Below are 27,941 nucleotides of genomic sequence, written 5' to 3' on the forward strand. Positions count from 1 at the left end.
GGCGAGATTATGTCTCCACCATCACCTCTGCTTCCTCTATGAGTGCAGTCTGGAAAAAGTACGAAAACTGAGTAGTAAATATTCTCCTGACCCGGCTCCTGTGCTGCGGGTTGCCAGTGTTGATATAGCAAACCCACTAGATGTTGCCAATGAAATTGGCAATCATCTGGTCCGTATTTCTCAGGGACTCCATCTATGCCCCTTGTTTCTTTCCTCAAAGTCTGCCAGAGAGTTAGCACCCTTGGACTTTTCTTCTCTCAGAGAAGAACAGTATAATGTGCCTTTTACACTTCAAGAACTGGAGGCAACACACAAGAACTGGAGGCAACACACTCAGCTTGCCGATCATCGGCAGCTGGGCCCGACGACATTCACGTTCGTATGCTACAACATGTACATCAGTCAGCCCTTGCAGTCCTATTATGCCTTTACAATCTTATTTAGTCACAAGGAGTTCTTCCACAGCTGTGGAAATCTGCCATTGTTCTCCCTTTCCGCAAACCAGGCACTACGGGACATGAAGCCTCCCACTATCATCCCATTGCTCTTACCGGTGCAGTTTGCAAAGTGATGGAACGCCTGGTAAATAGATGTTTAGTGTGGTATTTAGAGACACACAACAGTCTCTCCACTCGTCAATATGGCTTTCGTAAGGGACGTTCTACCATAGACCCCTTACTACGCTTGGATACGTATGTTTGTAATGCCTTTGCGAGTAACCACTCAGTTATTGCCATATTTTTTGACCTTGAGAAGGCATATGACACACCTTGGAGGTATAATATTTTAGCCCAAGCCCACTCCTTAGGCCTTCGAGGCAATCTACCATCCTTCCTTAAGAACTTTTTAACTGACAGGCATTTCCGGGTTCGGGTTAATAATGTGCTCTCCCTGGACTTTATCCAAGCTGAAGGTGTCCTCCAGGGATGTGTTCTGAGCACAAAACTTTTTCTCCTTGCTATTAATGATTTGGCCTCTAGTCTTCCATCACATATTTGGTCATCACTATGTTGATGACTTCGCTATTGCCTGTGCAGGCATTGACTGTCACCTCATTACAGTTTCTCTCCAGCATGTGGTCGACTGTGTTTCCAATTGGGCCACCGCACATGGGTTTAAATTTTCCAACACTAAAACCCACCAAATTACTTTCACTAGACGCTCTGTCATCTCCGATCATCTTTTGTACCTCTATGGCTCCCGTATCCCTGAACGTGATACAGTCAAGTTTCTGGGCCTCCTCTTTGACTGTAGGTTATCCTGGAAACCTCACATTACCTCTCTGAAGGCAACTTGTCACAGCCGGCTGAACCTTCTTAAAACCCTTGCTCATCTTTCATGGGGAGCTGATCGTCGAACCCTCCTTCGCCTACATTCCACCCTCCTTCCATTTATAGAATGGTCACTGATATTAGTAGACATTCTTTATTTGTTCGCCGCCCCTGTTTACTCCGTCCCTTCTCTCTTCGCCTTCATTCGCTCGTCTTCTCTTCAATTACCACCTTTCTATGTTCATGTAGCATCTCACTTTTCCCTACCCCCCTGGGAAGTTCCAGCTGTTCGAGTCTGTTCTTTCTCTCTCCCTTGCTCGAAAGCCCAACTGTCTACGGTCGCTTCCCGCTCTCTTTTTCTTAACCACTTCCACTCTCATTCTCATGCCATTGCTGTGTACACAGATGGCTCTAAGTCTTCTGACGGTGTAGGATTCGCAGCAGTGTTTCCAGACAGCGTCATACGAGGGCATTTACTATCTTCGGCTAGTATTTTTACTGCTGAATTGTATGCCATTCTTGCAGCACTTATCCGTTTTGCATCTATGCCTGTGTCATCATTTGTGGTTGTCTCCGACTCCCTTAGTGCTTTACAGGCTATACAGAAATTTGATACACCTCGCCCCTTAGTCCTCCGTATCCAACTTTGGCTACGCCGCATCTTTACCAAGCATAAACATATTGTTTTTTGTTGGGTCCCTGGTCATGTTGACGTACAGAGCAATGAACAGGCAGACACTGCTGCGCGGTCAGCAGTACATGACCTACCAGTTTCATATAGAGGTATTCCATTTACGGACTATTTTGCTGCAATATCTTCCCACCTTCACACCCGTTGGCAACAACGCTGGTCTACTATGCGTGGCAACAAACTTCAATCTATTAAACCGAGTATAGGCTACTGGCCGTCTTATCACCAGTGTTGAGGTTGGGAGACTACTCTCTCCCGTCTTGGCCATGCTCGTCTTACTCATGGATATCTCATGGAGAGGTGCCCTGCTCCTCTCTGTGAGAATTGCCAAGCTCCATTATCAGTCAGCCACATTCTGTTGGACTGCCCACTTAATCAACGAGCACGCAGAATTTACCTCTGTCGTCATCGTCTTCGCTCCGCTGCTCTCTCTTTACCTTCCCTTCTTGCTGATGGACCCACCTTTCATCCGGACTCTCTCATTGACTTTTTGACAACAGCTGACTGACTTCACAAATTCTGATACCTTCAGCCCTTTCTACTTCAATCTCTTGCTACCCTCTACCCCCGCACTATCCCCTGCACCGCTGTTTTGTGTAACCTGATCATCCCTCCTCCCTTCTGCCACCCAATACCCTCGCTTCCTTCCCTACCCTGCAGCTCTGTATAGCCCTTGTGGCTTAGTGCTTCTTTTTGGTTATAATAATAATAATTCCTTCTTACATTCACTTGGTAGGATGGTAGTACCTGTCTGAATGGTTATCTACCAACTTACTACACCTACCATCCGACTTACGACCGAGTTTGGTTCCGAGAAACCGGTCGTAAGTCGAAATGGTCGTAAGTCGAACTTTATTACTGAATATCAACAAAACATTTTTGTAATGACTTTATTTTATTGTTTTATTTTGGTATTTTATGTTTTACTTTACTTTTTATGTTGTTAGTGCTGTATTTTATACTGTAAGGTTTAGGATAAACACTGTGTACAACACACACAGTTGTTTATTTCCCAGAAATTTGGCATAAAAAACACGGTCGTAAGTAGAGTGGTCGTAAGTCGAGCAGGCCGTAAGTCGGATGGTAGGTGTATATTTTTTTTTATCATCACACTGGCCGATTCCCACCAAGGCAGGGTGGCCCGAAAAAGAAAAACTTTCACCATCATTCACTCCATCACTGTCTTGCCAGTAGGGTGCTTTACACTACAGTTTTTAAACTGCAACATTAACACCCCTCCTTCAGAGTGCAGGCACTGTACTTCCCATCTCCAGGACTCAAGTCCGGCCTGCCGGTTTCCCTGAACCCCTTCATAAATGTTACAAAGTGCCTGCACTTTGAATGAGGGGTTTGAGATATTGGCAGTTTGGAGGGATATGTTGTGTATCTTTATATGTATATGCTTCTAAACTGTTGTATTCTGAGCACCTCGGCAAAAACAGTAATAATGTGCGATTGTGGTGAAAGTGTTGAATGATGAAAGTATTTTCTTTTTGGGAATTTTCTTTCTTTTTTGGGTCACCCTGCCTCGGTGGGAGACAGCCGACTTGTTGAAAAAAAAAATATATATATATATATACAGTGGACCCCCACATAGCGATTTTAATCCGTGCAAGAGGGCTTATTGTTATGCGAAATGATCGGTATGTGAATGAATTTTCCCCATAAGAAATAATGGAAATCAAATTAATCCGTGCAAGACACCCAAAAGTATGAAAAAAAAAAAAAAATTTACCACATGAAATGTTAATTTTAATACACACAAACTGAAAAAGGCATGCACAATTACATGACACTTACTTTTATTGAAGATCTGGTGATGAATGATGGGATGGGAGGAGGGGAGAGAGAGTGTTAGTGTTTAGAAGGGGAATCCCCTTCCATTAAGACTTGAGGTGTCGAGTTCTTTTCTGGGGTTACTTCCCTTCTTCTTTTAATGCCACTAGGACCAGCTTCAGAGTCACTGGACTTCTTTCGCACAACATATCTGTCCATAGTGGCCTGTACCTCTCGTTCGTTTATGACTTCCCTAAAGTGTTTCACAACATTGTCAGTGTAATAATCACCAGCACGGCTTGCAATAGCTGTGTGAGGGTGATTCTCATCCATAAAGGTTTGCACTTTCAGCCACATTGCACAGATTTCCTTAATCTTTGTAGTAGGCAACTTCTTCAATTTCTCTCTCCCCTCCTCCGAACCAGTTTCCTCAGGTCTGGCCTCTTGCTGTTGAAGTTGATCTAGCAGCTCATCAGTGGTTAGTTCTTCATTGTCCTCCTCCACCAACTCTTCCACATCGTCCCCACTAACCTCCAACCCCAAGGACTTTCCCAATGCCACAATGGATTCCTCAACTGGCATACTTCTCTCAGGGTTAGCCTGGAACCCTTCAAAATCCCTTTGGTCTACGCATTCTGGCCACAGTTTCTTCCAAGCAGAGTTCAAGGTCTTCTTAGTCACTCCCTCCCAAGCCTTACCTATAAGGTTTATACAATTGAGGATATTAAAGTGATCTCTCTAAAACTCTCTTAGAGTCAGTTGAGTTTCTGAGGTCACTACAAAGCACCTTTCAAACAGAGCTTTCGTGTACAATTTTTTGAAGTTTGCAATAACCTGCTGGTCCATGGGCTGCAGGAGAGGAGTGGTATTAGGAGGCAAAAACTTCACCTTAATGAAGCTCATGTCCCCATAAAGTTGCTCTGCCACATCTGTAGGATGACCAGGGGCATTGTCTAACACCAGGAGGCACGTAAGGTCTAATTTCTTTTCAGTTAGGTAATCTTTCACATTGGGGGCAAATGCATGGTGTAACCAGTCATAGAAAAAGTCCCTAGTGACCCATGCCTTACTGTTTGCCCTCCACAGCACACACAAATTAGCCTTGAGGATATTCTTTTGCCTGAACGCTCTGGGAGTTTCTGAGTGATACACTAATAAAGGCTTCACTTTGCAATCACCACTAGCATTGGAACACATCAACAGAGTAAGCCTGTCTTTCATAGGCTTATGTCCTGGGAGTGCCTTTTCCTCCTGAGTAATGTAGGTCCTGCTTGGCATTTTCTTCCAAAACAGGCCTGTTTCATCACAATTAAACACTTGTTCAGGTTTCAGTCCTTCACTGTCTATGTACTCCTTGAATTCCTGCACATATTTTTCAGCTGCTTTGTGGTCCGAACTGGCAGCCTCACCATGCCTTTTCACACTATGTATGCCACTATGCTTCTTAAATCTCTCAAACCAACCTTTGCTGGCCTTAAATTCACTCACATCATCACTAGTTGCAGGCATTTTTTTAATTAAATCCTGATGCAACTTCCTAGCCTTTTCACTTATGATCACTTGAGAGATGCTATCTCCTGCTATCTGTTTTTCATTTATCCACACCAATAAGAGTCTCTCAACATCTTCCATCACTTGCGATCTCTGTTTCGAAAACACAGTTGAACCTTTGGCAAGAACAGCTTCCTTGATTGCCGTTTTGTTGCCCACAATAGAAGCGATGGTTGATTGGGGTTTATTATATAACCTGGCCAGCTCGGAGACAAGCACTCCACTTTCATACTTATCAATGATCTCTTTCTTCATCTCTATAGTAATTCTCACCCTTATTGCTGTAGGGTTGGCACTAGAAGCTTTCTTGGGGCCCATGGTCACTTATTTTGCAGATAAAATCACCAAAAACACTGTAATAATACAAAATGTTCCAATTGTATGCTTGGATGTTACCGCGGAGGCTGGCTGGTAAACAATGCCACCGGCGGCACATGTGAGGCTGGCTAAGGGCGCACATTGGACGCGTCTCGGACGAACAGCGGTGAGCGGGTTTTTGAGCGCTATGCAAGGCAAAATTTTTGCGATAAAAGCGAGCAGTATGCAGATTAAACGTTATGTGATGCCAACGGTATGCGGGGGTCCACTGTATATATACATGTATATATATGTAAATATATATGTATGTATGTATATGTATGTATGTATATGTATGTATGTATATGTATGTATATGTATGTATGTATATGTATGTATGTATATGTATGTATATGTATGTATATATATGTTTTTTTTATTTTATTATCACACTGGCCGATTCCCACCAAGGCAGGGTGGCCCGAAAAAGAAAAACTGTCACCATCATTCACTCCATCACTGTCTTGCCAGAAGGGTGCTTTACACTACAGTTTTTAAACTGCAACATTAACACCCCTCCTTCAGAGTGCAGGCACTGTACTTCCCATCTCCAGGACTCAAGTCCGGCCTGCCGGTTTCCCTGAATCCCTTCATAAATGTTACTTTGCTCACACTCCAACAGCACGTCAAGTATTAAAAACCATTTGTCTCCATTCACTCCTATCAAACACGCTCACGCATGCCTGCTGGAAGTCCAAGCCCCTCGCACACAAAACCTCCTTTACCCCCTCCCTCCAACCCTTCCTAGGCCGACCCCTACCCCGCCTTCCTTCCACTACAGACTGATACACTCTTGAAGTTATTCTGTTTCGCTCCATTCTCTCTACATGTCCGAACCACCTCAACAACCCTTCCTCAGCCCTCTGGACAACAGTTTTGGTAATCCCGCACCTCCTCCTAACTTCCAAACTACGAATTCTCTGCATTATATTCACACCACACATTGCCCTCAGACATGACATCTCCACTGCCTCCAGCCTTCTCCTCGCTGCAACATTCATCACCCATGCTTCACACCCATATAAGAGCGTTGGTAAAACTATACTCTCATACATTCCCCTCTTTGCCTCCAAGGACAAAGTTCTCTGTCTCCACAGACTCCTAAGTGCACCACTCACTCTTTTTCCCTCATCAATTCTATGATTCACCTCATCTTTCATAGACCCATCCGCTGACACGTCCACTCCCAAATATCTGAATACGTTCACCTCCTCCATACTCTCTCCCTCCAATCTGATATTCAATCTTTCATCACCTAATCTTTTTGTTATCCTCATAACCTTACTCTTTCCTGTATTCACCTTTAATTTTCTTCTTTTGCACTCCCTACCAAATTCATCCACCAATCTCTGCAGCTTCTCTTCAGAATCTCCCAAGAGCACAGTGTCATCAGCAAAGAGCAGCTGTGACAACTCCCACCCTGTGTGTGATTCTTTATCTTTTAACTCCACGCCTCTTGCCAAGACCCTCGCATTTACTTCTCTTACAACCCCATCTATAAATATGTTAAACAACCACAGTGACATCACACATCCTTGTCTAAGGCCTACTTTTACTGGGAAAAAATTTCCCTCTTTTCTACATACTCTAACTTGAGTCTCACTATCCTCGTAAAAACTCTTCACTGCTTTCAGTAACCTACCTCCTACACCATACACTTGCAACATCTGCCACATTGCCCCCCTATCCACCCTGTCATACGCCTTTTCCAAATCCATAAATGCCACAAAGACCTCTTTAGCCTTATCTAAATACTGTTCACTTATATGTTTCACTGTAAACACCTGGTCCACACACCCCCTACCTTTCCTAAAGCCTCCTTGTTCATCTGCTATCCTATTCTCCGTCTTACTCTTAATTCTTTCAATTATAACTCTACCATACACTTTACCAGGTACACTCAACAGACTTATCCCCCTATAATTTTTGCACTCTCTTTTATCCCCTTTGCCTTTATACAAAGGAACTATGCATGCTCTCTGCCAATCCCTAGGTACCTTACCCTCTTCCATACATTTATTAAATAATTGCACCAACCACTCCAAAACTATATCCCCACCTGCTTTTAACATTTCTATCTTTATCCCATCAATCCCGGCTGCCTTACCCCCTTTCATTTTACCTACTGCCTCACGAACTTCCCCCACACTCACAACTGGCTCTTCCTCACTCCTACAAGATGTTATTCCTCCTTGCCCTATACACAAAATCACAGCTTCCCTATCGTCATCAACATTTAACAATTCCTCAAAATATTCCCTCCATCTTCCCAATACCTCTAACTCTCCATTTAGGGTAAGATATAAACAGCTATTGGAGGATAGATGGGCTAATGAGAGCATAGGCAATGGGGTCGAAGAGGTATGGGGTAGTTTTAAAAATGTAGTGTTAGAGTGTTCAGCAGAAGTTTGTGGTTACAGGAAAGTGGGTGCAGGAGGGAAGAGGAGCGATTGGTGGAATGATGATGTAAAGAGAGTAGTAAGGGAGAAAAAGTTAGCATATGAGAAGTTTTTACAAAGTAGAAGTGATGCAAGGAGGGAAGAGTATATGGAGAAAAAGAGAGAAGTTAAGAGAGTGGTGAAGCAATGTAAAAAGAGAGCAAATGAGAGAGTGGGTGAGATGTTATCAACAAATTTTGTTGAAAATAAGAAAAAGTTTTGGAGTGAGATTAACAAGTTAAGAAAGCCTAGAGAACAAATGGATTTGTCAGTTAAAAATAGGAGAGGAGAGTTATTAAATGGAGAGTTAGAGGTATTGGGAAGATGGAAGGAATATTTTGAGGAATTGTTAAATGTTGATGAAGATAGGGAAGCTGTGATTTCGTGTATAGGGCAAGGAGGAATAACATCTTGTAGGAGTGAGGAAGAGCCAGTTGTGAGTGTGGGGGAAGTTCGTGAGGCAGTAGGTAAAATGAAAGGGGGTAAGGCAGCCGGGATTGATGGGATAAAGATAGAAATGTTAAAAGCAGGTGGGGATATAGTTTTGGAGTGGTTGGTGCAATTGTTTAATAAATGTATGGAAGAGGGTAAGGTACCTAGGGATTGGCAGAGAGCATGCATAGTTCCTTTGTATAAAGGCAAAGGGGATAAAAGAGAGTGCAAAAATTATAGGGGGATAAGTCTGTTGAGTGTACCTGGTAAAGTGTATGGTAGAGTTATAATTGAAAGAATTAAGAGTAAGACGGAGAATAGGATAGCAGATGAACAAGGAGGCTTTAGGAAAGGTAGGGGGTGTGTGGACCAGGTGTTTACAGTGAAACATATAAGTGAACAGTATTTAGATAAGGCTAAAGAGGTCTTTGTGGCATTTATGGATTTGGAAAAGGCGTATGACAGGGTGGATAGGGGGGCAATGTGGCAGATGTTGCAAGTGTATGGTGTAGGAGGTAGGTTACTGAAAGCAGTGAAGAGTTTTTACGAGGATAGTGAGGCTCAAGTTAGAGTATGTAGGAAAGAGGGAAATTTTTTCCCAGTAAAAGTAGGCCTTAGACAAGGATGTGTGATGTCACCGTGGTTGTTTAATATATTTATAGATGGGGTTGTAAGAGAAGTAAATGCGAGGGTCTTGGCAAGAGGCGTGGAGTTAAAAGATAAAGAATCACACACAAAGTGGGAGTTGTCACAGCTGCTCTTTGCTGATGACACTGTGCTCTTGGGAGATTCTGAAGAGAAGTTGCAGAGATTGGTGGATGAATTTGGTAGGGTGTGCAAAAGAAGAAAATTAAAGGTGAATACAGGAAAGAGTAAGGTTATGAGGATAACAAAAAGATTAGGTGATGAAAGATTGAATATCAGATTGGAGGGAGAGAGTATGGAGGAGGTGAACGTATTCAGATATTTGGGAGTGGACATGTCAGCGGATGGGTCTATGAAAGATGAGGTGAATCATAGAATTGATGAGGGAAAAAGAGTGAGTGGTGCACTTAGGAGTCTGTGGAGACAAAGAACTTTGTCCTTGGAGGCAAAGAGGGGAATGTATGAGAGTATAGTTTTACCAACGCTCTTATATGGGTGTGAAGCGTGGGTGATGAATGTTGCAGCGAGGAGAAGGCTGGAGGCAGTGGAGATGTCATGTCTGAGGGCAATGTGTGGTGTGAATATAATGCAGAGAATTCGTAGTTTGGAAGTTAGGAGGAGGTGCGGGATTACCAAAACTGTTGTCCAGAGGGCTGAGGAAGGGTTGTTGAGGTGGTTCGGACATGTAGAGAGAATGGAGCGAAACAGAATGACTTCAAGAGTGTATCAGTCTGTAGTGGAAGGAAGGCGGGGTAGGGGTCGGCCTAGGAAGGGTTGGAGGGAGGGGGTAAAGGAGGTTTTGTGTGCGAGGGGCTTGGACTTCCAGCAGGCATGCATGAGCGTGTTTGATAGGAGTGAATGGAGACAAATGGTTTTTAATACTTGACGTGCTGTTGGAGTGTGAGCAAAGTAACATTTATGAAGGGATTCAGGGAAACCGGCAGGCCGGGCTTGAGTCCTGGAGATGGGAAGTACAGTGCCTGCACTCTGAAGGAGGGGTGTTAATGTTGCAGTTTAAAAACTGTAGTGTAAAGCACCCTTCTGGCAAGACAGTGATGGAGTGAATGATGGTGAAAGTTTTTCTTTTTCGGGCCACCCTGCCTTGGTGGGAATCGGCCGGTGTGATAAAAAAAAAAAAAAAAAAAAATCCTATTTTTAACTGACAAATCCATTTGTTCTCTAGGCTTCCTTAACTTGTTAATCTCACTCCAAAACTTTTTCTTATTTTCAACAAAATTTGTTGATAACAGCTCACCCACTCTCTCATTTGCTCTCTTTTTACATTGCTTCACCACTCTCTTAACCTCTCTCTTTTTCTCCATATATATATGTATATGTATGTATGTATGTGTATGTATATGTATGTATATGTATGTATGTATGCATGCATATGTATGTATATGTATGTATATATATGTATGTATGGGCAGTTTGGAGGGATATGTTGTGTATCTTTATATGTGTATGCTTCTAGACTGTTGTATTCTGAGCACCTCTGCAAAAACAGTGATAATGTGCGAGTGTGGTGAAAGTGTTGAATGATGATGAAAGTATTTTCTTTTTGGGGATTTTCTTTCTTTTTTGGGTCACCCTGCCTCGGTGGGAGACGGCCGACTTGTTGAAAAAAAAAAAAAAAAAAATGTATATGTATAGTGGACATAGGAACAGTTATTTGTAGGTTTTCTGTAAATTTTAAATTTGAATTCATTATTTACAAAAAACCTACAAATAACTGTTCCTATGTCCACTATTATTCTTCGCATCATGATAGAGTCAAACTGTCTGTTTTCTCATCAATGTTTTTGAGAGCTTTATGAATTTGTAGTCCTGAGTTCATAGATGAGGAAATATCCAAAATTTATGAAATAGGTAATGATTTAAAATACCCAAGAAATGTAATTGATAAATCTTTTAAAGTTGCTAGAAATACTTTTTACAATCCAAAAAGGGACAACCAGCCTTATTCAACTAAAAATATGTTGGTTCTCCCTTACCATGAAAACTTGGTTGATATGCCTTCTCTTCTTAAGACTTTTAATATTAAAGTTGTATTCAAAAATCTTGATACAGTAAAAAAAACTTTTGATAAAGAATTCCCCCCAAAATGCTGATGGATGTGTCTATAAGATTCCTTGTAAAATTTGCGATAAAGTTTATTACGGTCAAACTGGTAAAAATCTTGAACTAAGATTAAAACAATATAAATATAGCATTAGAACTGGACAAGATTCCAATGTTTTATTTATTCATGTAAGAGATTTTAACCATCCAATTGACTTTCAAAGAGTTGAGAAAGTAGTATCAAGCAAGTCCATGGTCGACAGGAATATAATTGAATCTTGTTTCATAAAAAGCAGTTTTGACAATAATATGAATATTTCCTTTGGTTTATATAAATTAGATCCATTTATAATTAATAGAATATGGGAAGAATTTAATAATACACTGGACAAATAATAATTTTTAAAATTTTCTTGGGTAGAATAGTTTGTTGGTGGGTTGTGCAAAGGACCTGTCCAGTTGGGCCGGCGCGCGTCAGGTGTTTAACCGTTGTGGGATCTGATAGTGAGGTGTTGGCCAGACCCAGGTGTTGGCCAGACCCCTTATATACCTTCCTTGGATGCTTTACTTTCATAGTTCCTTGATAATGTGAGTAGTCACGAAAGCGCTTGGAATTTCTCTATTCTTTCATATAGGTTTTTCTCCTTTTTCTAAATAGCTCTTGTTCTTTATTTCTTCTATTGTCCATGGGGAAGTGGAAAAGAATCTTTCCTCCGTAAGCCATGCGTGTCGTATGAGGCGACTAAAATGCTGGGAGCAATGGGCTAGTAACCCCTTCTCCTGTAGACATTTACTAAAAAAGAGAAGAAGAAAAACTTTATAAAACTGGGATGCTTGAATGTGCGTGGATGTAGTACGGATGACAAGAAACAGATGATTGCTGATGTTATGAATGAAAAGAAGTTGGATGTCCTGGCCCTAAGCGAAACAAAGCTGAAGGGGGTAGGGGAGTTTCAGTGGGGGGATTGATGGACTGAACACATCGACTCAAGGTTGAGGGACTGATTACCTCATTCTCCTCCTGTTCTTCAAGTTTCTCCTATGTATGGACTGACGAAGCCACTGTGTGGCGAAACGTTTCCTCAATAAAGATACCCAAGAGTTGCACATGTGTCTAATTTATCAACATGTCGGTTCTCTGAACCATTCATCTACTTCAAGAGTGTATCAGTCTGTAGTGGAAGGAAGGCGGGGTAGGGGTCGGCCTAGGAAAGGTTGGAGGGAGGGATTAAAGGAGGTTTTGTGTGCGAGGGGCTTGGACTTCCAGCAGGCATGCATGAGCATGTTTGATAGTAGTGAATGGAGACAAATGGTTTTTAATACTTGACGTGCTGTTGGAGTGTGAGCAAAGTAACATTTATGAAGGGGTTCAGGGAAACCGGCAGGCTGGACTTGAGTCCTGGAGATGGGAAGTACAGTGCCTGCACTCTGAAGGAGGGGTGTTAATGTTACAGTTTAAAAACTGTAGTGTAAAGCACCCTTCTGGCAAGACAGTGATGGAGTGAATGATGGTGAAAGTTTTTCTTTTTCGGGCCACCCTGCCTTGGTGGGAATCGGCCAGTGTGGTAATAAATAAAATATAATGTCTATGTCTATGTCTTGTGAGTGAGTCTTTTGATTTAGTAGAAAAATGACCCTTCTTAAAAATAATTATGCTTTTTCAGCATTTGAAAAAGGATTATGGATTATCCTTGAGCCTATAATGTCAGTAGAAGTTACAGGACCAGAAGAATACCAGGGAACTGTCACAGCTCACATGAACAAGCGTCATGGTATTATCACTGGAACAGATTCAAATGAAGGGTGGTTTTCTTTATATTGTGAGGTGAGTTAATATGTTCAGAAGTTTTGTGCACGAATTGTCACGTAAAGGTTGAAAACAAGTAAAAATTTGTTAGATTTTTTTATTAAGATTAAGATCTAAAAGCCATTATTTTTTGGTAATGTTGTGTCCTTGGTCATCCAAATGAGGACTATCATGGCCTTGGTTATCCATAGTAGCATTACGAAAGAGTTAGGTAACCCTTTAACTGTGTCTGACTTACTAGAATGTAGATGCTGGTACTGTGTCCTGTGTACTAGTACATAGATGCTGGTACTGTCTCGACATACTAGAATGCAGATGCTGGTACTGTCTTGATGTACTAATATGCAGATACTGGTATTGTGTCCAACATACTTCACACACCATTTTTTATACCCACAAATCTGTCACCTGCCAGTATTTTTTACCTCAGGACAACTCCTTGGGTCTTCCATTTATTCATACATTTGAAAAAAATAAAAGTCCAGCAGGATCCAAACAGCATATCATAGTTAACTACTCAGGTTATGACTGTATGTAAAACATATTAGTATGCCTAACTAACAGAAGTAAACAAAGGAACCAGGAGCTGTTGTTCCACCCCACCAGCTTGACAGGGTGTGCAGGCGGCTTGATGATGGCTTATTCATTCCAAATTTGTTTAAGTTTCACGATACTAACAATGGAATTCAGCCAGGATAACCCATTAAGTTCACACTGTGTGAATAATTTCTATGTTCTAATGAGTATTACACTCATAAACATTTGTAATATTATAAGTATTCCTTATATGCCTTAGAAGACCAAAATAGTAGAAAAAATAAAATAAAAATCAGTTATACCAAATAGTATATACCATATACATTCTGATCATTCCAAGTGAAGCAGTGTTTGCTAAAACATGTCTAATATTATAAGAAACTAGTATATATAGTATTAAACATTAAAAACAATTAAAAACAGAAAAATGCATATCTTAGCATCAATAATTGTAAAATGTAAACATCACTGGCGGTTTTATGCCACCATTTCCAGTTAGTGATCATTTATTTTCACCAGTTTCAACACGCCATGCAATCGTAAGTTTGTCATAATTCGCTCATTTTAGTCTTATTCATTTCAGAAAAAGCTCTGTTTATCTGTAAGATTTTTTTTTTCAAAATCATTCCACAGGAATTTTTTTTTCAGGCTATCCCACAGTTTAAGGGTTAAAGGTGTTACTACTATTAACCATTGATAGCTATTTTCTTAGGCTAAATTTGTTGTATTTCCATCAGGTAATCTCTGCTCCATTTATTCATCTTCAGATTGTGTTTATAAATAAATAAATAGCCTTTCTGTGCTTTGTTTTTTCATCTTGTACCATTCTATAATTGTTAGTCAAGATAATTGTTTGTTTTTACATATTGTTTCCCAGAGTAAGCAAAGGGCAACTGCCTCACCTTCACCATAGCTAAACCATCATGAAGAAGTAGCTTAACAATTATATATGATGTGGTAGATAAGAGTTTTTTAGTTAGAGGCAGGCTGTTATGCTCCTGACTGATGACATACGTGGAATGTTTCACAGACGTGGATTACAGATTGTGGAAAAAGGATTTCGAGTAGTTTTACTTTAGTAACAAGTTGGTATTGATACAAACATTATCAAATTTATGCTAACAGAATATGCTTAATATTCTGAAAAACCATTAGGTTCTAGTGCTTAGTAGCAATGGGGAAAATTTATTATCTCACTGGAGGTACGAAGACACAGTTAATTGGTGACTTGGCAATTAGGTATTCTCAAATATACCGTTAAGTAATTGACAGTGTTTTTCCTTCCTACATTTTCCTTTACCAATAGAGAATCCATTGTCCCAAATGACTATCAAATTTTCAACACTGATGTACTGCAACTAGGGAAAACTTAATGCAACTATGGGTTTCTTCAAGTGCCCTCTGGTCAGTTTTATATAGACCATTGTTGATTTTGGGTTGTGTGTGTTAACTTGAGAAAGCCTTTTTCTGATCAGCTTCAAACAGTCAACACTAGTATATTCTTCTTAAGAGGGCTGGGATTGATAAATAGACCCATGTGCAACACTTGTGTATCTTTAATGAGGAAACATTTTGCCCCACAATGGCTTTATCACTCCATACAAAGGAAAATGATGAAGAACAGGAGGAGTTTGAGGTAATCAGTCCCTCAGCCTTGAGTCGATGTAATCAGTCCATCAATCTTGAAAAGAATACAGCATATGTGTGAAGAAGTGGCTTATATGCTGTAGTCAGGCAAGGTGCAGCAGTCATAGGTGGTATCACATTTGACAAATCCAGGTGTGGAAGTAGGTCATGCCTAAAGGTTAGGCAAGTGAAGAATTCACTGTGTTAAGATCCCAGGATGTTGCTGTGTCTGACAGGAGTATAGATGAATGGTTCAGAAATGTGATACCACCTACGACTGCTGCACCTCTCCTGCCTACAGTATATAAACCACTTCTTCACACATGTGCTGAATTCTTTTCAAGATTGATGGACTGATTACATCAACTCAAGGCTGAGGGACTGATTACCATCCTATGGAGAAGGAGCATGGACACGGGGGTCGTCCCACGGTTACTGAAAACAACAGACATAGCCCCACTCCACAAAGGGGGCAGTAAAGCAGTAGCAAAGAACTACATTATTATTATATTATAATCAAAAAGAAGCGCTAAGCCACAAGGGCTATACAGCGCTGCAGGGTAGGGAAGGAAGCGAGGGTATTGGGCGGCAGAAGAGGGGAGGGATGATCAGTAGGTTACAGAAAACAGCGGGGCAGGGGATAGTGCAGGGGTAGAGGGCAGCAAGAGATTGAGGTAGAAAGGGCTGAAGGTATCATCAGAGTTTGTGAAGTCACTTGTTGTCAAAAAGTCAATGAGAGAGTCCGGATGAAAGGTGGGTCCATCAGCGAGAAAGGAAGGTAAAGAGAGAGCAGCGGAGCGAAGACGACGACGGAGGTAAATTCTGCGTGCTCGTTGATAAAGTGGGCAGTCTAACAGAATGTGGCTGACTGATAATGGAACCTGACAATTCTCAGAGAGGAGCAGGGCGCCTCTCCATGAGATATCCATGAGTAAGACGAGTATGGCCAATGTGAAGACTGGAGAGAGTAGTCTCCCAACCTCGACACTGGTGACAAGAAGACGGCCAGTAACCTATACTCGGTTTAATAGATTGAAGTTTGTTACCGAGCATAGTAGACCAACGTTGTTGCCAACGGGTGTGACGGTGGGTAGCTATTGCAGCGAAATAGTCCGTAAATGGAATACCTCTATATGAAACTGGTAGGTCATGTACTGCTGACCGCGCAGCAGCGTCTGCCTGTTCATTGCCCTGCACGTCAACATGACCAAGGACCCAACAAAAAACAATATCTTTATGCTTGGTAAAGATGCGGCGTAGCCAAAGTTGGATACGGAGGACTAAGGGGTGAGGTGTATCAAATTTCTGTATAGCCTGTAAAGCACTAAGGGAGTCTGAGACAACCACAAATGATGACACAGGCATAGATGCAATACGGATAAGTGCTGCAAGAATGGCATACAATTCAGCAGTAAAAATACTAGCCGAAGATAATAAATGCCCTCGTACGACGCTGTCCGGAAACACTACTGCGAATCCTACGCCGTCAGAAGACTTAGAGCCACCTGTGTACACTGCAATGGCATGAGAATGAGAGTGGAAGTGGTCAAGAAAAAGAGAGCGGGCGGGAAGCGACCGTAGACAGTTGGGCTTTCGAGCAAGGGAGAGAGAAAGAACAGACTCGAACAGCTGGAACTTCCCAGGGGGGTAGGGAAAAGTGAGATGCTACATGAACATAGAAAGGTGGTAATTGAAGAGAAGACAAGCGAATGTAGGCGAAGAGAGAAGGGACGGAGTAAACAGGGGCGGTGAACAAATAAAGAATGTCTACTAATATCAGTGACCATTCTATAAATGGAAGGATTGTGGAGATCATGAGAGCATACATAGTAGCGAAGGCAATGGGCATCACGGTGATCGGATAAGGATGGTACGTTCGCTTCTGCATAGAGGCTCTCAACAGGGGAAGAGCGAAAAGCACCAAGGCATAAATGTAATCCTTGGTGATGAATGGGGTTAAGGCTAGAGAGAGTAGCAGGAGAGGCCACTGAATAGATCTGGTCACCAAAATCAAGTTTCGATAAAATGAGGGTGGAATGTAGGCGAAGGAGAGTTCGACGATCAGCTCCCCATGAAAGATGAGCAAGGGTTTTAAGAAGGCTCAGCCGGCTGTGACAAGTTGCCTTCAGAGAGGTACAAAGAACTACAGACCGATAGCACTAACATCCCATATCATAAAAATCTTTGAAAGGATCCTAAGAAGCAAGATCGCCACCCATCTGGATACCCATCAATTACACAACCCAGGGTAACATGGGTTTAGAGCTTGTCGCTCCTGTCTGTCCCAACTACTGGATCACTATGACAAGGTCCTAGATGCACTAGAAGACAAAAAGAATGCAGATGTAATATACAGTGGACCCCCGGTTTACGATATTATTTCATTCCAGAAGTATGTTCAGGTGCCAGTACTGAACGAATTTGTTCCCATAAGGAATATTGTGAAGTAGATTAGTCCATTTCAGACCCCCAAACATACTCGTACAAACGCACTAACATAAATACACTTAACATAATTGGTCGCATTGGGAGCTGATCGTAAAGCAGGCGTCCACTGTATACAGACTTTGCAAAAGCCTTTCGACAAGTGTGACCATGGCATAATAGCGCACAAAATGCGTGCTAAAGGAATAACAGGAAAAGTTGGTAGATGGATTTATAATTTCCTCACAAACAGAACACAGAGTAGTAGTCAACAGAGTAAAGTCTGAGGCGGTTACGGTGAAAAGCTCTGTTCTGCAAGGCACAGTACTCGCTCCCATCTTGTTTCTCATCCGGTGCTGTGGCTGACATCTTTGTCAGCCACAGCACCGTGTCTTCCTTTGCAGATGACACCCGAATCTGCATGACAGTGTCTTCCATTGCAGACACTGCAAGGCTCCAGGTGGACATCAGCCAAATCTTTCAGTGGGCTGCAGAAAACAGTATGAAGTTCAATGATGAGAAATTTTTGTTACTCCGATATGGTAAACATGAGGAAATTAAAACTTCATCAGAGTACAAAACCAATTCCAGCCACAAAATTGAGCGAAAAACCTATGTCAAAGGATCTCACCTTCAAGCACCATAACATTATATCAATTGCATTTGCTAGAAAAATGACGGGATGGATAATGAGAACCTTCAATACTAGGGATGCCAAGCCCATGATGACACTCTTCAGGTCGCTTGTTCTATCTAGGCTGGAATATTGCTGCACACTAACAGCACCTTTCAAGGCAGGTGAAATTGCTGACCTAGAAAATGTACAGAGAACCTACACGGCGCGCATAACGGAGATAAAACACCTCAGTTACTGAGAGCGCTTGAAGTTCCTGAACCTGTACTCCCTGGAACGCAGGCAGGAGAGAGAAATGATCATATACACATGGAAAATCCTAGAGGGACTAGTACCGAACTTGCACACGAAAATCACTCACTACAAAAGCAAAAGACTCGGCAGATGATGCAACATCCCCCCAATGAAAAGCAGGGGTGTCACTAGCATGTTAAGAGACAACACAATAAGTGTCAGGGCCCCAAGACTGTTCAGCTGCCTCCCAGCATACATAAGGAGGATTACCAATAGACCCCTGGCTGTCTTCAAGCAGGCACTGGACAAGCACCTAAAGTCGGTACCTGACCAGCTGGGCTGTGGCTCGTACATTGGATTGCGTGCTGCCAGCAGTAACAGCCTGGTTGATAAGGCTCTGTTCCACCATGAGGCCTGCTCACAGACCTGGCTGCGGGGGCGTTGACCCCCGGAACTTTCTCCAGGTAAACCTCAAACTACTCCTGTTCTTGACTATTCTCCTTTGTATGGACTGATGAAGCCACTGTCTGGCAAAATGTTTCCTCCTTAAAGATACATAAGTGTTGCACATGTGTTTTAAATTATCAACTTGTCGGTTCTCTGAACCATTCACCTACAGGGCTGGGATTGTTATTGGAGTGTACAGGTTACAATTTTCCAATTTTATTGTTAAAGTAGTGTGGTATATTTTCTCTGAAATAACATCATTAATAGTTAATACATGTTATGGATAGGATAGGACCTTGTAAGTTTAGCTGGTTTAGATACAAATATCTTACTTTACTAGTGATAGTACGAAAACAAAACCTGCCAACACAGATACTCAATTTTAGGCCAGTAGCATACCCATACCTACCGATACTGCTACTTTGGCAAACCCTGATACTAGCATGGTTAACAAATTTGGTGTTGTTGGATTCCAAACAATAATTGGAGTATGGTTTTTGAGCTGCGTAAAACAGACAGAAGGGGAGAGCTGTGTAAATTTTAGTTAATTTTATTAACCCTTTCAGAGTTTCCGATGTACTAGTACGCCTTGCGCACCAGGGTTATTGACGTACTAGTACGCCTAAATTCTAGTGCCTTCAAATCTAGTGAGAGAAAGCTGGTAGGCCTACATATGAAAGAATGGGTTTATGGGGTCAGTGTGCACAGTATAAAAAAATCCTGCAGCACACAGTGCATAATGAGAAAAAAAAATAACTTTGACCGTGTTTTTGGTTTAAAACAGCGACTTTGCAATGTATTTTCGTATGGTATTTATGGTTGTATTATAGTTTTTCTGGTCTCATTTTATAGAATGGAAGCCATATTACAGAAATTGAGATGATTTTGATTGGTTTCACAATGAAAAGTACCTTGAAATTGAGCTCAAAGTAGCAGAAATGTTCGATTTCTGCCAAATTTCAAAAGTAAACAAATCATGTCATACATACAATACACATCAACTGGTGAGTCTAATATTCTTTTACAAGTGCGCTGATATTATTTATACCATTTCTACACTAATGCAGTAGTCTGCATAACAGTAAATCTTCTATTTTTTTTGTGAGAATAAATTCAAATTCAAATTCAAAGTTTATTCTCTATAAAGATTACAATGTTGAATTTACAGAATTTGGTTGTTGTGTGGTTTACATGTAGTTAAATAATGATTACAGAGTGTACCACTAGAACGCCTAGCATGGCTAGGCATTTCGGGCAGACTTAGTTTAATTCTTTATTTTAAAATATTACAAATTATGAGGTAAGTTGGTATTATGGCTAAGTGACTAAATACTAGTTTGTGAGTTTAGCAATGTGAATGCTTTTGTTTTGGCACAGTACATAGTTTCAGTATTGGAGTATCATAGGATTCATTATTTTAAGATTGAGATTAATATTTCTGTTTATGGTCAAATGGGTGAGTGAGTGTAAGTGTGAACCACCAGGTGGTATTCGTGTAGTTAGTTGATGGGGTTTATCAGGGAGATAAGATGTTTTCTAATGGTAGTTTTGAAGGTGATGAATGTGTCTGTAGTTCTGGAGTTCTCAGGTAGGGTGTTCCAGATTTTAGGGCCTTTGACATACATTGAATTTTTGTAAAGGTTTAGTCGGACATGGGGAATGTCGTAGAGATGTTTGTGTCTGGTGTTATGCCTGTGGGTTCTGTCACAACTATCAAGAAAAATTCAAAGTGGAAAGCAAAAGAAATATAAGAGGGGCATGGGGACGTGACTAATGAACAAAGGAAATGTTATTTTAGTGCCAGGAATGTCTGTCTTGTTTATTCTGGACCCTATTTGGAAATTGGCACCTTTTGAAATTTGTTTGAAATTGGCAAAATTGCCAATTTCTGACCACTTTACTGGATAGCTGAAATCGGTAAATGGGTGGTTCCTTGTACTCATTCGATAGAAAAAATTAAGTTCTAGCAAAATAGTTATGATTTTTGTCAACTAGTACACTGGAATTGGCCGAAAATAAGGCTCAAAATGGGCGAAATCGCTGATGCGTAAACATCGTCGAGAGCGCTAACTTTGCGAGAGCATAATTCCATAAGTTTTCCACCAAATTTCACATTTTTGGTGTCATTATGATCGGGAAAAGATTCTCTATTGTTTCCTAAGAAACAAATAATTTTTTTTTTTCCGAAAAATTTTCGACCCTGAGAACAAGTTTAGGAGAAGGCTTCTCGACCCTGAAAGGGTTAAACTGGACAGCTTCAAACCCTAATTGTTGGTGTCAATTAGAAATTTTTTTTAAAAGATCTTGGGCGGTGCAGGCACTACTTTGTTACCTTTATTGAAGAAATTGAATACAATAAATCCTCAGTTTAATGGACCTTGATTTAACGGATTTGGGAAATATAGGAAAAATTCCACTGGGTCAGTTGATTTAGAAATGGTGAGCAGAGTTCATTGGTTACAGAAATGTCCATAGTTATTAGTCACGGCAAAGCAATCTTGTCTATATCCACAGTCACCATTACTGGCTACCTGCTCTTCCCTGTTCATTAACCCTTAAACTGTCCAAATGTAGATCTACGTTCATGTGCGTAGTGCTCCGAACGTAGATCTACGTTTTTTTACATGCTTTCAAATAGAGAAAATAAAGGTCAGAGCGCTATGCATGTGAACATAGATCTACGTTTGGACAGTTTAGGGGTTAAACTGTCCAAACGTACATCTGCGTTCACGTGTGTAGCACTCTTAACTTTCTATTTTACATGGTTTCTTATGTAAAAAAAAAAGTACATCTACGTTCAGAGCGCTATGCACGTGAACGTAGATCTACATTTGGACAGTTTAAGGGTAAATCAAGGGTTTACTGTATTGGTTTCATGGGATATCTGGAAAATGCCTCATCTGATTGGCTTTGTACCTTCTATACTGATGTATCTTACATCAGTATAGAAGGTGGCAATTTACAAAATTTACTTCAGCACCTCAGTTTAAAAGTTTAGACAACATTAACCCTTTAACTGTGATCCATTAAATGTGTATGTAATTTTCATGCCTTCAAATTTGCTTCCTGCTGATATTTTATGCCTCATTTTAATTGTTTAGGTGACCTATTATCTTGTCACTTAAAAAACATAGTAGTAGTACCAGGCAGGACCACTCGGTTTATCATGAGTAATGGTACTTCTTTACCCCATGTAAACAAAGAAATATACCGCTCTACATCTATATGACTTATTTCCATGTTTTGAAATGCTTATAATACTGTATCATAAGATTTTGTTATACATAATGTTATAAGATTAAAGCAGTGAAATCAGAAAAACAATTATTTTTACCAATTTATATTGTATATTCCATATGTTAGCTATGGTAAGCTTTGCATCACCTTACATTTAAAGTACTGAAACATGTCTAATACAAATTTTAACTAGTGTACATAGTGTTACTCTGGATTTTTTTTTTTTTTAGCACAACAGCCATCTCCCACTGAAATGTTTTTCTTTTTATATTTAGTAATTTATACAGGAGAAGGGGTTACTAGCCCCTTGCTCCTGGCATTTTAGTTGCCTCGTGTGAGCGTATTTGATAGGAGTGAATGGAGGCAAATGGTTTTTAATACTTGACATGCTGTTGGAGTGTGAACAAAGTAACATTTATGAAGGGATTCAGGGAAACCGGTAGGCCGGACTTGAGTCCTGGAGATGGGAAGTATAGTGTCTGCACTCTGAAGGAGGTGTGTTAATGTTGCAGTTTTATAACTGTAGTGTAAAGCACCCCTCTGGGAAGACAGTGATTGAGTGAATGATGATGAAAGTTTTTCTTTTTCGGGCCACCCTGCCTTCGTGGGAATCGGCCAATGTGTTAATAAATAATAATAAATGTGACACACATGGTATATGGAGGATGATTTCATCTCCACTTGCCCATGGAGACTGAAAAATATCTTTGGCATAAATAAGTGGGAAAATACAAATACCACTATGTACATATGTGCAGGTGTTGCCCTAAAATAACAAGTTTTCATCTGATTTAATTTTTCTTTTCCAGTTTATTTAGAAACATAAGATATTTCAAACTCAGAAAACCCTAGCAAGAAGAGAAAACTTTAAGAAAAAAAGAGAAAAATATTCATTTATAATTGCTTCTTACAGTGGATTTTTTTTTTCACATGCTGGCCATCTCCTACCGAGGCAGGGTAACCAAAATAAGAAACACTTTCACCATCATTCACACCATAACTGCCTTGCCAGAGGCATACAGATACAGCAGTTTAGATGACCCTCCAAACAGCATATATCCCAAACCCCTCCTTGAGAATGCAGGCACTGTAGTCCCCACCTCCAGGACTCAAGTCAGACATGTATTTTTATGGACATCTGGAGAATCACACACTGTATGGGAGGGAAGGCATCAATTAATGAATCTTCAGAACTAGTCTGCACACAAGCATCTTGTATCATCATCAAGTGCTATGCAGCATTTTACTTTGCTGGAAAAGATTGAAGGTGACTACACAAATGCTCAGTTTGACTGAAACAGAATTGTTTACTAAGCTAAAATACCACTCATAAATGCTAAAGGTAGGACACGAGCAAAGCTAGGCATAATATAGCAAGCAGGTAATCACTACAGAAATGAGGCAACATTATACCGATTGATTCATAAAAAAATACAAAAATTTTAATAGAAAATACATGATTGTAGAGGCAAATACAGTAATGCAGGATTATAACCATAATGTGATGCTAACTCATTTAAACTTGCTCTCAACAGGTCCCACTGAACAAAATGTTTGGATATGCAACAGAACTACGCTCCTCAACACAGGGAAAAGGAGAATTTGCAATGGAATATTCCTGTTATGCACCAGCAAGAGATGAAGTAATGGAGGAACTTGTTAATGAATTCAGAGGTCCCGCAGAAGCAGAGGCTACAAAGTCAAGAGGCAGAAGATAGACTTTAATTAATATTATTTAAGTATTTTAAAGTTGCAGCCTAAATTAACTGTAAAATACATTAGTAACTTTTTAATTAAAATATTTGTCAGAATGTTGGATAGGAGGAAACTTTAGATAAAAACAGATCTCAAACTTTACATTAATTGTTATCAGGCAATAAATAATTAGTCATGATAATTAGCATTAGTATTGATTAAAATTGTGTAATTAAAATGTATAATACAATGCCTGCACTTTAAAGGAGGGGTTTAGGATATTGGCAGTTTGGAGGGATATGTTTAGAAGCATATATATCTTTATAAATGCTTCTAAACTGTTGTATCTGGGCATCTCTGCAAAGACACTGATTATGTATGAGTGAGGTAAAAGTGTTGAATAATGATCAAAGTATTTTCTTTTTTGGGATTTTCTTTCTTTTTGGGTCACCCTGCCTCAGTGGGAGACGGCTGACTTGTTGAAAAAAAAAACAGTACTGTATATGACAACTCTGGGTACAGATGGGGTTTAAATGTATGGCAAGCCAGTCTTAAAACTGGTAGGCCAGTGTGTTAACATCTGTACACTGATGACCTAATATTTGTCCAACTTGGTTAATTTCTATACCCTAGGAAGGATAGCATAGGCCTCCACTGTGACTACAATGCAGTTTTAAAACTGGCTTATGATGGGTTCAAATCCCATCCATTCCAAAAGTTACCAGTTATGTTACTAAGATTTCTCAAGTAATTTAATAACAGCTTTGAAAGGCTCAAGCTGGAGCTTGCTACAGCCATGTTGGTGTGAGATTCATTTGCATTGTGGTCACAGTGGCATCCACAATAACCTTCCTAGGGTAGAGAAATTTACCCAGTTTGGCAAATATATTAGGACAGCATGGTACAGTGGTTAGCATACTGGCTTACCATAGATTTGCACCCCTTTGTTTTGGGAGTTGTTTACCGCCATTTTGAGTTGTATCAATTTCACGAGTTATTCTGTATATTGTTTTTATTGTATGTGTAAGCAGTATGTCAACCAGGCTATGGCAGATACGTGAGCTAGCAAGCCGCCACCAGCAGCAGCCTGGTTGATCAGGTAAGCATGACAAACCTGACCCAGGGCAGGGCTCTGGGAGAAGGAAAACTCTTGAAACACATCAAAGGTAGAGAAAGGTAGTTTTTTTTTTTTTAACACCGACTGTCTCCCACTGAGGTGGGGTAACCTGAAAAAGAAGAAATGCTTTCGTAAAGTTTTAATTTTAACATTTAATACTTTATACAGGAGAAGGGGTGCGTGCTTGGAAATCGCTGACATAGAACTTTGTTCATCTCTTATCAGTGATTTTACATGAATTGCTGATTCCAAAATTACATTACCCCCTTTAACCCTTTGACTGTCGCGGCCGTATATATACGTCTTACGAGGTACCGTGTTTGACGTATATATACAGTGGACCCACGCTTAACGATCACCTCCCAATGCGACCAATTATGTAAGTGTATTTATGTAAGTGCGTTTGTACGTGTATGTTTGGGGGTCTGAAATGGACTAATCTACTTCACAATATTCCTTATGGGAACAAATTCAGTCAGTACTGGCACCTGAACATACTTCTGGAATGAAAAAATATCGTTAACCGGGGGTCCACTGTACTCTTAAATTCTAGCGGCTTCAAATCAAGAAGGAGAAAGCTGGTAGGCCCACATGTGAGAGAATGGGTCTGTGTGGTCAGTGTGCACCATATAAAAAAAATCCTGGAGCACGCAGTACATAATGAGAAAAGAAAAACTGACCGTTTTTTTTTTAATTAAAATGCCGACTTTGTGGTCTATTTTCGTGTAGTATTTATGGTTGTATTCTCGTTTTCTTGGTCTCATTTGATAGAATGGAAAACATACTATAGGAATAGAGGTGATTTTGATTGATTTTTCCATAAAAAGAACCTGGAAATGGAGCTCAAATTAGGGGAAATGTTTGATTTTTGCCGATGTTCAAAAGTAAACAAATGATGTCATTGTCCAATAAATGGCCAACTAGCCATTCTAATATGCAGTCATGAATGGTTTGATGTTATTTATACAATTATTACAGTATTGCAGTAGTCTGCATAATAATAAATCTTCTATTTTTTGAGTAAAAATTCAAAATAGAAAGCAAGAGTAATATCAGAGGGGCCTGGAGACATGACTGATGAACAAAGAAAATGTTATTTTAGAGCCAGAAATGTCTGCATTGTTCATTCTGGACCTTATTTTGAAATTGTCATATTTTTTAATTTTTGTGAAATTGGCCAAATTGCAAATTTCTGACCACGTTATTGGGTAGTTGAAATTGGTAAATGGGCAGTCTCTTGTACTCAATCGATAGAAAAAACGGAGTTCTAAAGAAATAGCTATGATTTTTGTCGACTGGAACAATGGAATTAGCCAAAAATAGGGCTCAAATTGGGCGAAATCTCCAATTTGTAAATATCGCCGAGGTCGCTAACTTCGCGAGAGCGTAATTCCGTCAGTTTTCCATCAAATTTCGTTTTTTTTGGTGTCATTACAATCGGGAAAAGATTATCTATCATTTCATAAGAAAAAAGAATTTTTTTTAAATTTTGCAACACCAGGAGACACCTCAGGATTGGGGGTTGCGACAGTCAAGGGGTTAATGTATATTTCAAACACCATCTGATCACGTCAAATACAGTACATGTATATACCCATTTAATCAAGGTCTTTTTTTTTTTTTTTTTTTTTTTTTTTTTTTTTTTTTTTTTTTTATCCAAAAACCATTACCAGTTGTCATACTTCATAGCATTTTATCAGTTATAATGAATACTGAAAAGAGTTAAGGGAGACAAGTTGGAGGCAGAATGCCAGGTTAGTATATTAAAATGATAATTTAACTTAGATTACCTTCACGATGTCTGTTGTTCAAGATATAGTACATATTCATTATTGTATTAATTACAAGCTTCCTTTGATACTAGTGAAGCACTTTTAATCCAAGGTACACTTTTCTAGTTACCTCTCATTCCCCAGGTGCTCTGTGACCTGTATAAGTTTAACACTTTCCTCTGCACAGAATAAAAATTCATATGACACACACCAATACTTTAAATTAAAATGCTAATATACCATACAGTATTTTAATTTAAATGTTTAATCAGACACTGTAATGGTGAATATAAACTTGTTGGTTACATGAAAAACTGGTAATATACACACTGCATACTGTAGTGTGTATGTTACCTAATACTTCTGTATAAATTGCAAAAATTTGTAATTGTACAAATGTAAAATAAAGGCACATTTTTTTTTTTAGTATTTCATTCTACGAACCCCTTTGGGGGCCTTTGATCCAAGGCATTGGGTTATCATGTGGGAAAGTTCGAACACGTGGATTGGGTAAAGTAATACTCACGTAGGCTGGTAGTACGTATAATTACAGATAATGTGGAGAGAGCCCTTACAGCCGTTACCTTATCTCCTTGCTCCTCTCGTAACACTGACTGCCTGGCCGCCCACAGTACCCATATGTGAGGGGGTCTTTGAATACTGCCAGGTCAGCACATGAGTTCAGACAGTGACTCAGGCAGAGACGGTTGGTCGTGAGTCAACTGGCACAGTGGTTAGTGGTAACTGGTTACTACTACTGAGAGCTCGGCGACGCTAACGTATGTCGTCCCGACATACAACTAATACAAACTAGAGATGGCAGGTATACGGCTTGGGCTGATTCTATACAATGTCAAAGTACACAACAATTAAACATTATAACATACATAAGTAGAACATTGGAATGGAAGCTTACGTAACTGAAACTGTAATGCAATACAAGGTATAATATAGCACAACTTAAAACTCAACAAATGAACATCGAACTCAACGTTGAGATTACAAGTGATAAAAAAAAAATTTTGATCGATCAATCTGTATTCATGTGATCTACGGATTCTGAGGGAGGAATATATACAAAGAAAGAGTGTTTAACAGAAAGGCAGATTCGGTGCACTCAAATCTAGACTGTTAACTCTCAGAATGCGGAGAGAACATGAACATAAAAAAAAAAATTCTTGAATACTGA

At 40.1% G+C, this 27,941-nt stretch overlaps 1 protein-coding gene across 1 annotated transcript in view; it reads left to right on the forward strand.

Annotated features, from left to right (window-relative positions):
* mEFG1 (mitochondrial translation elongation factor G 1) overlaps window positions 1-24,166 on the forward strand; it is a 123,515-nt gene extending 99,349 nt beyond the window's left edge. The window contains exons 14-15 of the mRNA XM_070098816.1: window positions 12,887-13,047; window positions 23,704-24,166. Of these exons, the coding sequence (XP_069954917.1) occupies window positions 12,887-13,047; window positions 23,704-23,886 (344 nt within the window). The 3' untranslated portion in view covers window positions 23,887-24,166. The remainder of the gene's footprint in view (window positions 1-12,886; window positions 13,048-23,703) is intronic.
* Window positions 24,167-27,941: the final 3,775 nt, after the last annotated feature.

This window comes from Cherax quadricarinatus, chromosome 1 (assembly GCF_038502225.1).
Source record: "Cherax quadricarinatus isolate ZL_2023a chromosome 1, ASM3850222v1, whole genome shotgun sequence".
NCBI classification, from domain to species: Eukaryota; Metazoa; Arthropoda; class Malacostraca; order Decapoda; family Parastacidae; genus Cherax; species Cherax quadricarinatus.